At 38.6% G+C, this 18,007-nt stretch overlaps 1 protein-coding gene across 2 annotated transcripts in view; it reads right to left on the bottom strand.

The window, feature by feature from the left end:
- Nucleotides 1-899: 899 nt before the first annotated feature.
- The window catches only part of FZD6 (frizzled class receptor 6), a 31,401-nt gene continuing 14,293 nt past the window's right edge, over nt 900-18,007 (bottom strand). For both annotated transcript variants that reach the window (XM_065054170.1, XM_065054171.1), the window contains exons 3-7: nt 10,748-10,944; nt 7,277-8,294; nt 5,041-5,189; nt 3,338-3,766; nt 900-2,905 (exon numbers count right to left, since the gene is read on the bottom strand). In XM_065054170.1, the coding sequence (XP_064910242.1) occupies nt 2,749-2,905; nt 3,338-3,766; nt 5,041-5,189; nt 7,277-8,294; nt 10,748-10,944 (1,950 nt within the window). In that variant the 3' untranslated portion in view covers nt 900-2,748. The remainder of the gene's footprint in view (nt 2,906-3,337; nt 3,767-5,040; nt 5,190-7,276; nt 8,295-10,747; nt 10,945-18,007) is intronic.

Here is an 18,007-nt window from a genome sequence, read left to right as displayed (position 1 = left end):
TTTTCAGTTTTAACTTTGCTCAGGTAACACATGAAAGCAAGAACCCAAACACTTTTTGTTAAGAGAAACTGACTGTGACCTTCTCCCCAGTAAGGCAGCTGCCCCTACCCTGACCCGTCACTGCACCGCTCTGCTTTCGGGTTGCTGTCCCCCACCATGGTTGTGGGCATTCAGATGATAGCCATTTAACTTCACAGATCCGACTCTGGTATTTCGAGGTTAAAGCATCCAGAGATCGCTATCTCTTTAGCTGCAAGGTCACCTTGGGAATTCGCAGTCCAGATGTTGTTTCTGGTACAGCGGCACTGAACACACAAGTGCCACAGTCTCTGCCACTGCTGCATTTCACTTCCAATGGATGTTGTGGTTACTGCTCAGTATTTCACACTTCTTTGAAAATGAATCTATTTTTAAGCCCACGGTACTGCTGTAACTCCAAAATTACTTTGTATTCATCTTTTTTTTTTTTAGAGCATTTACCACAAAACTGTGATTTTTTTATGGACTACGTAAAAAAGGGAATAATATTAAATTTATTAAAAACATGTACCAACATTTTAGGAAGGTTGCAGCAAGCACACAATGTGGAAATACATAGTCTATGTAATCTAAATGAGGTCTTTAGCTAGAAGTCATTAAAGAAAGAATTCTAAACATTAGGATGAAAGAACTAGTTCAGTTTCTCACTCTTCCATGACCCTCTGTGTTCATGTGAACAATTCCCACCATTGTTCTGTCTCAGTTTCTCACTTACACAGGAGGGATCAAAACACGGCAATGCTTATTACCTCACACAGCTCCCAGAAAAAAAGACATTAAAGTGCCTTAGGTGCAAAAATTCTCCAGTGATAGAGCAAACATGCTACATCTAGTTAATAAGAAATATCAACTCAGAACTCTTACTATACAACAGTATGTTTTATTACTAACAAAGACAGTAATAACAAAAGAACTGAACATGTGTATAAAGTTACCCATTTACAAACACGACTACAAGAATGAAGGGTACTTAGTTTGCATTTTCACAGGAGATTTTTCAGAGCTTTCTCACTGTCCTCAGCAACAAGAATGCTGCATATTTTTAATAGGGAAATTATTAAAAAACCCCACCATGTCATATTTAAGGCAATAAATTATAAATGCTAAAATGCAGACACTGCAATATAAAGTAAATACATTCAATTTTTAATACACGATGGATAAAACAAATAACTTTGGTTTATCAGAACTGTAGTTCCTGTTGATTCAGCATTTACATAACCTTTGTGCCACGCAATTTTGCCTGACTGTTCAAAGCATCACCATGAAAGCTGCCCACATCGGAACACAACGATATATCTGCATAATATCGAAATACTGAGAAATATTCTCTTTAGCAATCAAATGCAAGATGCTGGACAGTCTTACAAAATGCATTGAGATTTAGGTTTAGAAAACAGCAAAATCCTGGCTCCAAATTATCTCAAGCAATAAAGCACATTGACTTCTTTGGAGTCAGGACTTCTCAAGAACCGAACGACAAAATTCTTATTCATGTCAGTAGTACTTGCTCCTGAGAACCACCCTATCAAAACAAAGGCTACATGTATTAAGGCCTTTTTGATTTAAAGAAAACAGACTGCTGTAGCATATAGAAAATAGAGCTTTGTAGAAAAAGTTGTAAGGTCTTTTAAGTAAACATATTGTTAAGCCTGTATATCAATAACCCAACAAGTTTGTTTTCTGCAAGATATATCTCTACAGAATATTAAAAAATTAAGTTACTTGCATAGAAACAACATGAAACGTACACTTCCACTGCAGCTCAGCCAGAAGCCCTGAAGTGTATCTACTTCAGATTCTGTCCCCCACACCGCGAGAGATCTGAAGCGTTTTCTTCTTTGGCACGAGGCGCTGGGACACCGCAGCAGGAGGGGCTCGAGGCAGCATTTTGGGAGGCCGCGCTGCATCTCGCGCGTTATCCCTGCAACAGGACGCGGGAGTCTGACCAGCCCCGCCCCCGATGTGCCGGGTACAGGAAGGTACAAGCTGCTTTCCTCAGAGCTAAAGAACCTCGTCTGAGCACCACAGGACTGGTGACCTCAGGAACAACCTACGGGAAGCACGTTAACTTCACCAAGTTTGTACAACACATACAAACCAGTAGTTCTAAATATTGACCTTAAGCAGTCAGTTATTTACAAAATTCATTTCTATGTACAAAATAAAGCACTTGTAATTCCAGGCTCCCTTTCATATTCAGTGTACAAGCTACCATAAAACAGTGTTATAACTGATACAACATGACACATAATTTATAGAGCATTTATAAATTTGTGTATCCCTTAAAGTGACACTGCTGTTTATAACAGTAAAAATATATATATATATCTATCTCAAAGATGCAGATATGCAGCTGGAATTTTTACGCCTTAAAAAGTAACAGTGCTTTCTAAGCATTATTTTAATACAATTCATTACAAAGTGTTCTTTATACTGGGAATACTATTTGTTTCTCTTTTTCTTAAATTACTGCTAGTCAATCCAGCTGTGTCCTATAGAACTTCAATTTCCCTTATTCCTGGATAGGATTCAATACAGTACATTATTGCTGGCTGTCCCCACAACAAAACTTAGATTTATTTTTTTAAGTGCAAAGCAAGGGATGTGTGCTTTTTAATAAGGCACAGAATATCTGTTATTTCCAGTGTAACACAGAGTCTATGTCAGTTTTATACATTGAAAGTGTTCATATAAAGTGTCAATCTTTCAAGGGTTTGAACTGTTTACTGAATCCAGCTCTCTTCTGGTATCTGAAGCTGAGTAGACGAGCAGTGACACAGAAGCTGACTGTGAGGCATCAGGTATTCGGGAACAGCTGCTTTGTAACACAGGAGATTCAATAAAATCATTTTTAGGAGTTATTCTGTAAGTAATGAAAAATAAAACACAGGAAGTTCATTTTAAGCACACAGCATTACACTGGAAAAAAGACATTTTTAGCAACAAAAATTACAATATATCTTAAGCTATATCATTTTCAAGAAAACACAATACAGTTCTGTATACTCTTCCAAGCTTAGGTCACCATCGCACTGCAGCCACAGATTGCTTGAGGATCACTGTTCAACAATACGAAAATACGCTACTACAAGCTGAAGCTCTGAAACTCAATGCTTAAAAAGAAATAAGGATCTTACAAAAAGCCCATATGCTAAAGACAAGTGGCCATGTGAAATATTTCGTACAAATTACAGTACTCTTGACGGCTACTGACCACAGAGACAAGACACGGAAAACTTACCAAATTAGTGGTAAAACACGTGAACAAGCGAAAGACTGAGTTAAGGCGCCTTACCTTCCTTCACCTGCTCTTTTCATACTCTCGGCCACGCTGCTCACATCACACGTGCTATCTGCTTTGTTTCTTTTTTCCACCTGATCCACGGTCAGTTTAGAACCAGATAACATTTGATCTCCACTGTCTTCGCCTTCCTCGACTCGTCGGGCTGATGTTCCATCTCCCTCTATCTCTTTCTCAGATGTCTCTGGAGAGGTTTTAATTTCGGCGACAGCTTCTTGGCTTAAGTAATCATGGTTCGTGATCGCTACTGCAGAAGTTCCGTGATTTGTTGTGCCACCCGTACTGGTCCCCATTGACTTGGAAATGACTTTCAGTCTGTGTGAAGTTGATTTGTAGTGCTTCTTTTTATGTTTAACTTTGGAATTGTGCCTCAAGAAAAATTCGCATGATTCTTGCAGCACTCTTCGACTCTCACTGATGGGACTGAAAGAAAATACAAGCAGGTAACTGAACGAAGAGGATAACCTTAGATATAACGTAATATAGCTTCGTGAAAGACCAACTAATGACGCAATCTGAGCTGGATGTTAATGAACATTAGGAAAAAAAATGTATGTGAAAAGAGGAGAAAAATCAAAACCGGATCATAATGGCTCCAAAGTAATTATGTCTGTGGAACAATTTAATAAAGCAGATTTATACATTTCTTACTTCTGCAAGTAGGTCCAATTACTTCAGTAGATTAATCATCTAAGAGAGGAAAGCAGGATTAGCTCGTAAGCAGCTGTACTACCAAATTAACTTTATAGAAAGTAAACTTGGTCCAAGTGAAAAAAGGTAAGCATTATAAAAATGACTTTGTTATTTTTAAATTCTTATAGCTGAAAGCAGTTAACATCTGAAATATAAGAAAAACTATAAAGGAAATGGAAAAAGAAGGGAAAGGGAAACGAAGCTATAAGCTCACCATCAAGGAATGCGGATGTAAAATAAAAGGAGCTTAAAGACTGCTGCCTTGGGGAATCCAGAGAAACAAAAAGATCTAAAAGCACAGTGTAATTTATCAGTAACACAGATAACCTAAAAATAAATAATCAAAGAATAAAAAGGAATGGAAAAAATGACAGCTACAAGACATGGAAATGACATTCATAATATGTTTCAATCCATAGATATAAATTCACTAAAATGAAGTAATAAAACTGAATTATTCTGTTTCAGGGGGAAAAAAGGCAACAGTAGATTAATACAATAAAAGTGATACTAAGGAGGGATCAAGGAAAATTAATTTTAAAGACAGACAAGCCTGGCAGAGGAAAAAAAAAACAACAAAAACAAAAAAAGAGGAAGTTGTTATGGCCTGATGGTAAACACAGCTAAGTACTGTGCCAAATGAAGTAGTCAGAACATGTGAAGGGATCTAAATTGATAACTGAAATTATCTTCCCTCATTGGACTGAAAACCAGATGTGTATTAGCCAACGCTAAACACAACGTGTCTTCTGCTCAATGAAAGACAACAACTCAGAGGAAAATATTTCCTGTCTTCTGAGAATGCTGTTAAAAAGTCACTGCATATGTAAAACTTCCACAGAGTCCAGTGAAATTTCACTGATGCCCATATGCAGCAATTACACTCTGAAAGAGTCTAAGGATATTGTGATCACCTGAGCTATATATTTGAAGAAACAGGTCTGAAATCCAACTTATGTTAAAGTATACACTTAAAAAAACAGGAATAAAAAAATTGTTCTTACTCTCTTTTGCGGTTTCTGTTGAAGAAATTGGCCCATTCAGAACAGGTCTTTTTACTTCCCACCCAAAAGACTGGAGATATGCCAACAATTAATGTCAGCAAATATTTCATCAGAAACAAAAATATTTCTGGTCTCGCTAGTACCTTTGCCTAGAAGATAACAAAGTTTAATACATTTAATAAATGCAAAAAAGAAAATATACTTGCTATTTTTTTTTTTTCAGATGCAGAAAACAGATTATGTAAAAGAAAGACCTTCTCCTTATGGCTGCTGTTCTTTGTTGAGGCTTGTACTGCAGACAAATGTTAGACGTGTAGAGTCAAGTCAGACCTGCTTAATGTCTACAGCTGAATACACAGAGATTAGTCAGAAGGGAATATTTTTCTTTTAAATTGAAGGGAAAGATAATTGGGGGGGGGTAATAGTATTAGTAACCGTGTTCTTCAGAGATAGTTTGTATGTATAAGATTTATCCCTTCAACTTAAAAGAAACAGTAAGTGGATGAGCTGGGAGTTAATCAGATTAAACAGCATCTTCAAGGAGCCGCAGGGAACTCCACAGTAGTTTTCTGTTTATTGCAAAATTAATCCACCTATTTGCAGAACAGGATCATAGGAGCTAAGACATTTAACTCAGCAAGAGATTACTATCTTCTGCTCCCATGCTGCAAATTCAATTTACTTTATCTGGCTTATCTGCCAGTCCCATCCATGAAACTAACTATTTTTGTTAGCCAGGCAACATTAGCTACCTAAACTGAAGTTTGGTTTTGTTTGGTTTTGTTCTGGCCAATGTAATAAAAAGCGTACAAGCTGGCTCAGGTAAGCCAAGGCTGAGCACACCGAGTTAAGCTGCTCTGCAGTCAGCACAGGCTGTTTATTACAGGGACAGATCCCATTAACTGTGCCTTTGTGTAACACCCCCTGTTGCTATTTACTCTTTCCAATGGGTTAATTAAAGGCTGAGAATAGATGCTCTTTCTGCATTATTATGCCAAGCTGTTATATAAACACTACAAAACAAGGTGGGGTTTTTCTGTTTGTTTTTGTTTGTTTTGTTTTGTTTTTTAAAGCATAAAAGCCTTGTTTTCAACATTGTATGTTATGGACCATTTAGGCTGATACAGAACTCATTGTAAAACAAACTGAAGACAAGGTGCACTTGTTAGGAATGGTAATGGAAGCAAAAATAAGCAAGAAGTCTGTGAGCTGTGCTACTATCAGCTTACACTGCCTTCAGTACAGAGGATGTTTAAGAACGTAGAAGGATCAAGCCTTATTATTCCATAATGCTTGTGTTTATATTCCTCTTTTTAATGATAGTTTATTGCAGTAAAACCATGGCTGGTAAGTGCAAAGCAATGAAAGATGTCATGAGACACTTGCATTTCTCTCAGGGATGGTGTTGTCTTGTATATTTTTTCTTAAATTGAAAGAAATAAACCACAAATTACTTGTGATTCCTGGAGTTTTATGTACTTACAAGAGATTTAATCCACAGAGAGTGCTGAACATGAACAATTTACTTTAAAAGCCTTTCCAAAGAAGCTGGTTTTTTAAGAGTCAAACATTAAACACAAACACCTCCACAATTTAAAGTGCTGTAGGGTTGTGTGGTTTTGCTTTTTTTATTTGCTTTTTGTTTGGTTGTTGTTTGGTTTTTTTCTTCACATTACTGAAAAAGCAGCTTTCAAATGGCAACTATTGTGGAAAAATATACTGCACATTTGTTTTGTAATTTCAAGTGTTTTACACTTCTATACTTTGAAGAAAAATACTGAAGTGATTTTAAATATACGGTTATAAGCAACATTTTAAATCCAATTTAGGCTCAATTTTCAAGAATCATTACTTCAGCTTCAACTGAAATTGATGAAAACTCACTTTGATACTGAGCTAGTACTCAAATACTGAGCAACTACTTTTAGGAACAGACACTGAGAAAAATGATCCTCCCCCAACACAATTTGTAACATCAAGTTCAAATACCATAAGGATTACATATTCCCTTCAGAGCTGTGAGCTGGAAGTTAATTACTGACTGCTATCAATTTGATTTCAAAGCAGACTTATCATACCACCGATTTTGACTTAAAAAGCAACTAATCACTGCATGTTCTTGAACTCATCACTCAATGTGAAAATTATTTACTAACTGCATGGCAGACACGGTGATGCATAAAGGCTTTTGTTAATCAACTTTCCAGTATTGTTTACAAAGGAAACAGCTACTTGCCTGATAAGGACAAGGAATATGGTACTGGTCACAGTGGTCAAATACCCAAGTAGTTTCCCAGATTTTCCGGTTCACCAGTTCATATACATAACATCCAAGAAGTGCTACGAGTGGCACCAAGTATAAACCACTAAAAACTCCAATTCGGATCATAAATTTCTTTAGCTTCTCCTGGTTTCTGCCATCATGCTGTATGACTTGTCGCACGTGATTCAAAGAAATAATACCAGCTAAAAGAAGAGAGAGACCGAAAAAAACACAAAGGCACAAGGGCAAAAGCACAAAGTACAGAGAGGCATCCAGATCGTAGAGACCCACAAAACAAACTCCACTGATATTGTCCCCTTCAACTTTGTTCATCGCAAGGAGCATAATGGTTAGAAAACCAGGTGTTCCCCAGGCAACCGCGTGGAACCACATGGCCTTTTGTGCAATAGCTTCACAGCTCCACTTCCTTCCCGCTGCAAGGAACCAAGTGATGGTAAGAATCACCCACCATATAGTTCCTGCCATAGTGAAAAAATACAAAACCATGAAAAGGACAGTGCAGGCTTTGTTTTGGGAGCCAAGAACAACTGTTTCACCAATTTCTAACTTATCATCTGCCTCGTTACAGGCAGTTTTGTTCCCAAGTAAAAATCCAATAAAGTACATTAGAGAGACTATGCTGTAACAGACGGAGTAATATATGATAGGCCTCTCTGGGTATCTGAACCTTTTAACATCAATCAGAAAAGTCAGGAATGTGAAAAGCGTAGCACAAAGGCAAAAGATCGAAACTATTCCGATGAAGCTTTTTGCAACATCCAATTCATAATTTTTGAAGTACATATTGGGACACGGGGGTGCGCACTGATCAATTCCTAGGAACTTGTAGCCTTGTCCGTTGGTGGTGTGGAGGTGCCGTGGACACCAGAATCCATAATCCCTCCGGGTCTGGCCTGGGGTCTTCTGAGTTCCACGGACATTAGTGGTTACAGCACCAGTGGCAGGAAGAGTCTCATCACAATTGACTAGTCTACAGGAATAAACAGAAACGAAAATAACTTAACACTCTTCATTCTCAACAAGAATTATTTCTTAGAAATATGCAAAAAATCTGATTTTAAGCACTGTTAAGTTTTGTAGATAATGCAAAAATATGCATCATATGAAATAATCAGGTGGCATTTTAAAAAACAGACTTCAAATATTTTCAGTTTAGAAGACTATTCAAATACATCTATTTAACTGTTGTTCTCTAGCTGTTGTTTTATTGCTTATGAAACAGCACCCCTAACTGCAATTGTTCTTTTAGAGTCTTAGATTCTAGTAAAGTTTTACATATGTACATAAAAGTATTTACAGTAGTAGGGATTTTTAAAATCTGGTTAACAATAGACTGTTGGAGACAGCAAGTGATCTTGTCAAAACGCAAGCTTCAGTCAAGGAACAAAGAAATAAGGGTGACGCTATCTAGAATTAACTGATGACTAGTATATGATTATTATTGTATTTTTTGTGATACAGTGATATCTCATTGTTGACAACAATAAAACTACCTAACTGAAAAAGACAAAACCAGAAAAGATAAGCATTGTAAAAATGATCGCTATTTCAGTAATTTTTTTTTTTCTAGCTCCATAACATTCATTTAAAAATTGCTCAAGGCTCAATTGCTCCAGAGTTTAATTGGGCACAATATGTGACCTTTTTATATGGTGAATATAGTATTAGCAGTGTTGGACATATCTTCAAACTAGATTATGTAAGTAATAACTCAAATAGATAAGCATTTACTCAAAATAGGATTTATATGTGACGTGAGTTTAGGCATATATTTAAAAAGACAAGTTTTGCATTCTAGCTTTTAAACTACGATTCTACTATCTCAAAGCATTCTTTGTCAAACACTGTTATAAAATGAGTCCCTCAATGCCAGTTTGCAAGCTAAAAAAACCCTCCAGTTCTTTGCTTCTCTGAATTCTCACGCTGTCCAAATAAATCCAGACTAATCACAAAGAAAACCGATTCTGTAGCACATTCTTTCATTAACCATGGGCTGCAGTAGCATGCACGGGAACAGTATGGATTTTATTCACCCATGTCTTAATAGGCATTATGTGTGTCTGTAAGAATATGAGTATGTGCGTCTCAGGATTCCAGTCACTGCCCATCTTCATCCAGTGCCTCTTCCACGGGCTCCTGCAGCCGGATCTCTGCTGCTGTGAGCATGTCCCACATTACATGGAATTCTCCGTATCGGCTACTGGGGAGACATCATTTCACACATGAACAGAGCAGGTTCACGCTCAGCAAATGATAGTGGTAAGACAACAATTTAAAGCTGTAGTAATTTCTGCTAAAACATAATTTGACTTAAAATGTCATTTGAAAGATATATTAAATAACTTGGTTCACTTGTAATTTTCCTAATTTCTCAAAACAATTTTTGAAGACATATGCTGTGCTGAGTGGCATTATGGTTGCATAGAAGCTCACATTACATGGGAAAAGTTGATGCCTTCTTGTTTTAAAACCCCACAACTTCAGGTTTTTTCTGCAGAGCTAAGGGAAATGGCATTAATGCCATCTGTCATATTCACTTCGATACAGATTTCTAGCTGAGATCATGGCATAGGATGGCTGTTTGAGCTCTCCCTCAGCCCTATCGCACATTAGCAACTGCACAGGGGGGTTGGAAAATGATTTGAGTTTCCACTCTCTGCTCTATTCCTGTACTTCTTACCCTGACATGTATTTTTTTAAAAAAATGGCCTTAATAATTTATAAATATCTGCAGCTGAAGGTCAGAATCTTGAGAAGATTAAACTGGAGTGTTTTCAGTTGTTTCCATTTAATATATATAGACTCATCTTTTCCTCAAATGTAGTATTAACTGTCTTCTCTCTGGAACAGACATGTGAACATCTTTGAGAAAATAGTTGTTTGTGTTTTTTTAAAATAGAGACTTTTGGGAGACAGTACAGGAAAAACAACATGACAGAATTTGCACATTTAAGTAGTTGGGAGTAAGATAAGGCTTCTATTTCTGTGTTTGTTCGAATACGTGATACTTTATAATTCACTATTTTGTGAGCAACTACTTATGAAGCATATGTGAATTAAATATAGTCATCCCTAGTTTAGAGATCAGAAACCAAAGCAAAATCTGTGCTGTAACATTTAATATTTTAAGTTTTAAGAAACTTGTAGTAAAAAGCTTTTTCTTTTTCTTTTTTGCAGGGATCTGAATACTGAAAATAACTGCTGCAGAACTTTGCTGCCAAAAAGCTGCAAGCAGCAAATCCAGGTGGTCATTTAAACAATAAAAAAGTTTTAATAAAAAAAAAACAGTCCTATGCACAAGCACTGTAGGGTCACCAGTGCTGAGGAAACTAATATTTAACATTCTGCCTCAGATTTTCAAGTCAGTATAGGTCAAATATGAAAATACCACCCTTAACACCTGTCAGCATGAAAAATACCCACCTGCTACATTCCAGCTCTTCAGGCCATGTGATTCCAAAAGTGTCCATCAACTGCTTGCAGTCCGAATACACTTTCTCACAGAGGCTTCGACAAGGGTGAATCACGTGAACTTGCTCCAGGCAGGCAGGGACAAAGGCTTTGCACAGAAACGAGTGGATGTCTGGTGAACAGTGAAGATTCATAAGCGGAAAAAAAGGCTATGAGGAAGAACAAGGCTTTGGTTAGTAATTTTTAAAAAGATAACTCAAGGCATCAAAACTAACTTTCATCGCTAAGGCTTACATTTGGGTTGAAAAGATACTAGAAAACAGTGTTTGTTCAGCAGCTGTGAAAGAGAACAATTCAGCGGCCCAAGCAGTGAGTTCTGTTCGCATTTCTGGCCCAATCCCTCACCCGGAACCTTGGCCAATCTGTAACTATTCAAACCTCATTTTTCCTAGTTGACCACATTAGAAATTTGAAAGGTTTTATGAATGCCCAAGATTTTTTAAAAATTGGGTAATGTTCCAGTGTCCATCAGTCAGCTTCTAAATAACTGTCCTGAGACTTTTAAAGGTGTGTCTTTCATTGTAGTTCCTGTTCAATCACATTTTCAGTCCTAAATGGTGTGCTGCACTCATCAACTTCTCTCATGCTAGAGAGGTTTGGGGCTTTTTTGATTAATGAGGTCCAAATATCATTATTCTTCATTTCCAAAACATTGTATTTCAAAATCTCAACATGACTGAGAATTTCTCTGTGTTACCAAGCACCAGGCAGTGAATAGCTGACAATGGTTATTACTAGAGAGCTCACAGAATGATCTTTAATGCAATTTTTTTTCCTCGCTCAATTCATTCCATCCATTACTTACAGTCAGAAACCAAAACAAAACACACACTCCACATTTTATCAACATTATTATTAGGGAAAATTATTTTAGCTGAAATACTACCGTGTATGAAAGCTTCAGACAAAGCAGAGGCTGCGGGTCATTTTTGAGGCAGGTTCCTGAAGGAAGCAGGTGAAGGCACAGGTGCTCACAGCATGGCCAGGCATGCTCCTGCGCTCCCCAGGGGGCTCTGTGTTGAACAGCCCTGACCCCCCATTCCCAAAATGTCCACAGCCTTGAAATCCACTGCAGGCTGCCTGTCACTGTCCCGTCACCCCAGGCACTCGTTCCCGACCCAGCTCATGAGTCAAACAAGTGAATTTAAACACCATTCCAAGGGACCTAGCCCAGTGCTGAGGGTAACACCCATCTGCAGGACCTCGTCAGCCAAAGTCATTTTTAAGCAGGCTTTTTGATGAAAAACTGCTTGCGTTTCAGGAGAACGGAATCTCCATTTCACATTTAGTCAAATTCATGCAACAGGAAAGCTGAATTAACATTTAACACACTTTGAAATGTGCTGATAAACAGGGACACTGCACAAAATTTTTCAAGTAGGCAGAGTGTTTTTCATAAGATTTTTATTTAGGAAGAATTTTATTTAATTCTTTGCCATTAACAGCCATGTCTCTCAAATATCCAAGCAATGACTGCTAAAGGAAGGAGTATCTTCTGAGTCCAGATCAGCTTCTTTACTTCTGTCATCTTTTAAGTATCCCAAATATATATATATCCCCATACCCAAAGAGCAAGTCTTACTACTGAGCATGCAGTTTAAAAGAAAAGGCTGATAAATACATTTTCCCCTTCAAAATGGAGTATCTACTAAACCTCAAGGGACCACAGCAATAAACACAGGAATGTGTGAGGAGGGAGGGGAGGGCAGAAGATAAGCCAGAGCAAGAATAACATAGAAATGCTTTCTGAAAAGCCAAACCAAGGCTGGCACCCGGCTGTGTGCTGCACCTGCCCACGCCATCCCACTCAGGTCTGACCGACCCCAGGGGCTGCACCGCAGCTGCGGGAACCCAACACCCGGGGGGTTATAACAAGGAGACGAGAAGAGCTCTGGTGCAGTGCGCTCCCCTTCCACAAACTGGATTATTTCCTACATGCTACGTGGCTTCAGATGAAAAAAATAGTCAGGAGGTAACCCTAAATTAATTACTTTCTCTTTGCATAATTATGATGCTTGTTTTCTTTTCAATTAAATTTTATTTGCTCCAACGGTTAATTTGTGTTAGTTCTGTTCGTCCTGGCACTTAGGAAAAGATAAGGATAATAGCCTGGATAGTCATATACAACTCCTCTAGAAATTGAGTTTACTTTTGAAATTAAGTCTTGTAGAAATCATCTTGGCTGTAATGAATTCCTCCTTTTTGTCACCCAATGTTTGTCTCAGTTGATAAAACATAAAATTAATTTTCTAGAGCAAGTTTTGGGATGCCAGTCAAGAACTTTTGCAGATGTAGGTAAACCAGCAATATTTTCTCTAGAAAGTAAGAACTAAAAAACCAAAGCCAAACAAAAAACCACCAAACAAAAAATACAACCACAAAACCAAAACCAACCAATCAAAAACAATGACAACCACCAAATACAAAACAAAACCACAACAATATTTATACCTACGAAACCAAATTTATCTACACAGTTATTTTACAAGCTATTTTGGATAAGCAACTAGAAATTTCTAAACAATAAGGCCACATATTGTAAGCTCCATCCCCGATACCAAAAATTAGTATAAAGCAAGCGATCTCTGGTGGAGAAAGTTGGGACATAAACCCAACCTTTACCATTCTAACAGAGTTTCTGTTATATGAAGATGTGTAAAAGCAACAATATCAGAGGAATCACTACACCATAATACTGTATATTAGAGGTAGATAATGACACATGAAAATTAAGCATTTGCAGGAGTTTCACTACAGCATGTTGTCATTGGCTGAGTACTGTTGCTCTAATAACATATTTTATGTAAATGCAAGACTACCTTAACAGATAAACACAAACCTGCAGAATTTCAGGAAGAAAGCTATGCTCAGCCTGTAATACAATCACAGTAGAAATCCGAGCACTTGGCTGCCAAGAGTAATTGTTCTTAAAGTATTTCTTTCAGCTTGCTAAAAATATTTACCTTTTGACACAGGAAAGTAGGAACACAAGAGCAGAAAGTCTGATGTTCTGCAAACACGAGCAGACCTTCCAAGTCAGAGCAAATGTGCATTTACGTGGTCAGCCCACGCTCACCCAGCTGGCAGCACGGGAGGCATCAGAAGACAACCCGCCAGCCCTTCCCGTGTCGGGAAACCAGCTGTGGGTTACACCACCAGCACCAAGCTCAAAAGACACCAACAGATCTCCTTGTTGCCCAGAACACAACTAATCTCTTTTTCAATCATTTATGTTTTTACTCTTTGTAAAATACTGCAGCGGTATCTTTTACTGCACAATTTAATCAGGCACTGCTGAGAAAATACTGCTTTTTATTTGTTTGTTGTAAGTCCTGGTCTTGTAGCCCAGCTTGTGTTTGACAAACAGCTAACAGATTACTTTTTCCATAGAATTTTGCTATCCTGCTATCATTTACATATCAAATGTATACATTAGCATAATAATGTTTTAAATTTTGATTTCTGTTCCCTTCATAATACACTTCACCTTCTATTTGCCTTGACTACATTTGAACACTGACCTCATATTTCCACAGTGACAACAAAGGCTCTTTTCTGTGTGACAGTAACTAATTGTGCCCACCTACTTGTATGGATAGCGGGACTTATTCTTCCCCCTGTTCATTACTCTGTGTTTACCAACCCTAGATCTCACCAACCATTTTATGGTTGCATCTATCACCAGATCTTTCTGCAACTGTTTAGTTGACTTTATTTTCTCAGCAAATTCACTATCCATCCCTCTCTAGGTAACATAGGAATTAGCTTTGTATCAGAGGTTCCAGTACAGCTGATGAGGGGGAACCACTCTAGTCATTTATTTGGTATAGGACAAAACTATCAGCTAATGATTCAATACTCCTCATTGTGAAAAAATACTTATTTATTCCTACTTTTCCTCTTGTTCTTTAGGTAGGTATTAGAAAAGAAAGTCCCTGTTGGGTTAGCAGAATAGTTTCTTTAAAAAAAAAACGTCGGTTATGACCATGTCAAAGCCATTTTGAAAACTGAAGCATAATATACTGGCTGAATCACCCCTTTCAAAAAAATGTATCAAATGCCTCAAAAACTCTAATTGATTCTACAGGGAATGAGTCCCCTCAACCAAAAAAACCTCTATAAGATGTGAAACTTTGCCTCAAGCCCATACAAATGGGATTTGTAAAAACACAGATTTATTTTTAGAAACTGCCTATTCTTACCATTTAAGAACAGCAAAATGGGTAGTGAACTGCACCTGGAACTCTGCTAAAAATTAAGTATCTTTAAATATGGGCTTCACTTCCAGCTAGCCAATTTGGAAATGTTTCATTATAGAAAATAATAGGTCTGTATTTCCTGATGGACCAAAAAAGTGAAATCTTACCAAAGTATTTGCTCCTCCAGCTGCATGGCTGCAAAATGCACAAAGCTGAGATCACAAGCTCACTGACAGTGAGAATCAGTTGCTTCAAGGCTGCGTTACCTGGATCACGGGTGTCCCAACCACCAACCGTCTTTTACCCAAGTGGTTAGCTGGGTAACCTGCACACATGTACATGCTGATGTGCTGAGCATCCAAGTCTGGGATTAAACACAGAATGTAGTACCATGGTCCTCTCCTCTGCAGGAAGTTCAGGATCTGCAGGTGGCACAATCACATGAAACAGGCTCTTCCAGGAAACCAAGGCACTTGGCATTTCTAGCATTAGCAATGACTGCCCTGGCACATGAAGAATCAAGATGAAAACCTGCAGATTTGGTGACAGCAGTGCTAGAAACAGAGGGAAACCAGACTCCTTTAAAACCAAGAATGAAGCCTTACAAAGCCAATGTAAGGCCTAAAACATAAATCCTCATCTTCCCGCCAATGGGAACCAAAACCCAGAAAATGTGAGGCAAACTAGAACACACTAACAATCTACCAAAAATATTCCCAACAAACTGTAAAGCACACTGATGTAGTCTGCAACAGCAATAGCAGTGCAGGACTGTGGGACACAAACTCCCCACCGTGGTGCCAGTGCGGAGCACAAGAGGCACAGTTGCCCTGTGCCAAAACCCCCAGGGCAAAACAGTCTGAACTGAACCCCCTGAAGCAACCATGCACCCACTGTGGGCCATCAATACAGTCAAACAATCAAAGGGAGTAGAAGATCACTAGCCAGTGAAAGGAATATTCTCTGCACTGAACAAAATGCCAACAGCTTATTTAATAAACCCTAGGTTCTTTATGAAGTATGTCCATGTTCTATTTTCTCCAGAGGCAAAGCCAAACTGTCTCAGAAACCCAGCTTTGTTGTGGTCCCACAAACACTAACACACCTGAGATGAGTGAAAACGAATGGTGCAGAGTACAGAATAAATGGTTAGGTGCAAACGCACTCTTAAATGGGCTTTGCCAACAAGTAAATTGCAACCTAGAACTGTACGTGAATCTCATGCTCAGCGTTCTCTGCTTTGAGCTCAGCAGGCTTACAAGTCCAAAACACAACAGACACAAACTCATGATTCCTGGCAGACAGGCACATGCTCCATTCTCCCTCATCTCAGCTGGATTGTACAGAAAAGTATCACCAGAGATGATCAGATGTCTCTAAGGCTGGCATGTACAACTACTACTAACACATGTCAAAACAAACGAAAAATACTTAAATAATAGAGGAAAAGGTGATCTTTGGTGCAATCAGCTATGGCAAACTCCACTTGTAAGCGACAGGAAATATCTTGAATTGCTGAGATACAAAGGATCAGAGCCTTTGTTCAGCCACTGGAGCCAGTTATTTGAGACACTAACAACTTACTCTCCTAACCACTGAGGTCTAGATACCAAGTCAAAACATTTAGCTTAATTAATCTAGTTAACACTGAGGTTAACTAAGTTAAACAATGAGAGACACTGTCTCAATGTTAAGCAATAGTACCTGTTTCATGGTTTGATATGAACCTTGTGCTGTAAAGCAACAACATTACAACCCTGTCACTCACATAACTACGTATTTCAATCTTGGAAGCACAAAAGGGCTTAAATCTGAATCTCTACAATAATAGTACACTGTGTACAGAATCACAGAATGTTAGGGATTGGAAGGGACCTCAAAAGATCATCTAGTCCAATCCCCCTGCCGAAGTAGGAACCCAAGATTGCTACCTATATTAAATACACCAATTGTTATTCATAAAACTATTTACCTGCTTTACAGGAAATAACACCCCACCTAAATGATTAATAATTAGAATCATAGAATATGTCAAGTTGGAAGGGACGCATATAAAGATCACAGAATCACAGAATCGACTGGGTTGGAAAATACCTCAGAGATCATCAAGTCCAACCCTTGGTCCAACTCCAGTCCATTTACTAGATCATGGCACTAAGTGCCATGTCCAATCTCAGTTTAAAAACCTCCAGGGATGGCAAGTCCACTACCTCCCTGGGCAGGCCATTCCAATGCCTGACCACTCTCTCTGTAAAGAATTTCTTTCTAATATCCAGCCTAAATTTCCCTTGGCAGAGTTTAAGCCCATGCCCCCTTGTCCTGTTGCTGACTGCCTGGGAGAAGAGACCAATCCCCACCTGGCTATAACTTCCCTTCAGGTAGTTATAGAGAGTGATGAGGTCACCTCTAAGCCTCCTCTTCTCCAGACTAAACAACCCCAGCTCCCTCAGCCTCTCCCCATAGGTCTTATGTTCAAGTCCCTTCACCAGTCGTGTTGCTCTTCTCTGGACCCGCTCCAGCACTTCAATGTTTTTCCTGAACTGAGGGGCCCAGAACTGAACACAATACTCCAGGTGTGGCCTCACCAATGCAGAGTACAGGGGAAGGATCACTGCCCTTGTCCTGCTGACCACGCTATTTTTGATACAGGACAGGATACCGTTGGCCTTCTTGGCCACCTGGGCACACTGTTGGCTCATGTTGAGCTTCCTGTCAATTAGTACCCCCAGGTCCCTTTCTGTCTGACTGCTCTCCAGCCACTCTGCGCCCATCACTGAGTCCATCTCCCTTGCTCCTTGCAGGACACTTTTATTACTAATCATTAACTACCAATTAATCATTAATAACTTACAGTACCAGACTTAAACACAACTACTGTCCTCTAAGTGTTGCTATAGAATTAATGTACAACCTCAAAGCCCAAACACAATATATTTTACATATACACTTTCATACATGATATTTAGAAAATACAGCCACTGTCACCTATGGCGAATATAAATGGTCTCAAAAG

The sequence above is a fragment of the Columba livia genome, chromosome 2 (assembly GCF_036013475.1).
Source record: "Columba livia isolate bColLiv1 breed racing homer chromosome 2, bColLiv1.pat.W.v2, whole genome shotgun sequence".
Classification (NCBI taxonomy): Eukaryota; Metazoa; Chordata; class Aves; order Columbiformes; family Columbidae; genus Columba; species Columba livia.
Note: the sequence above shows the minus strand (reverse complement) of the source record. Positions and strands in the feature narration are given on the sequence as shown.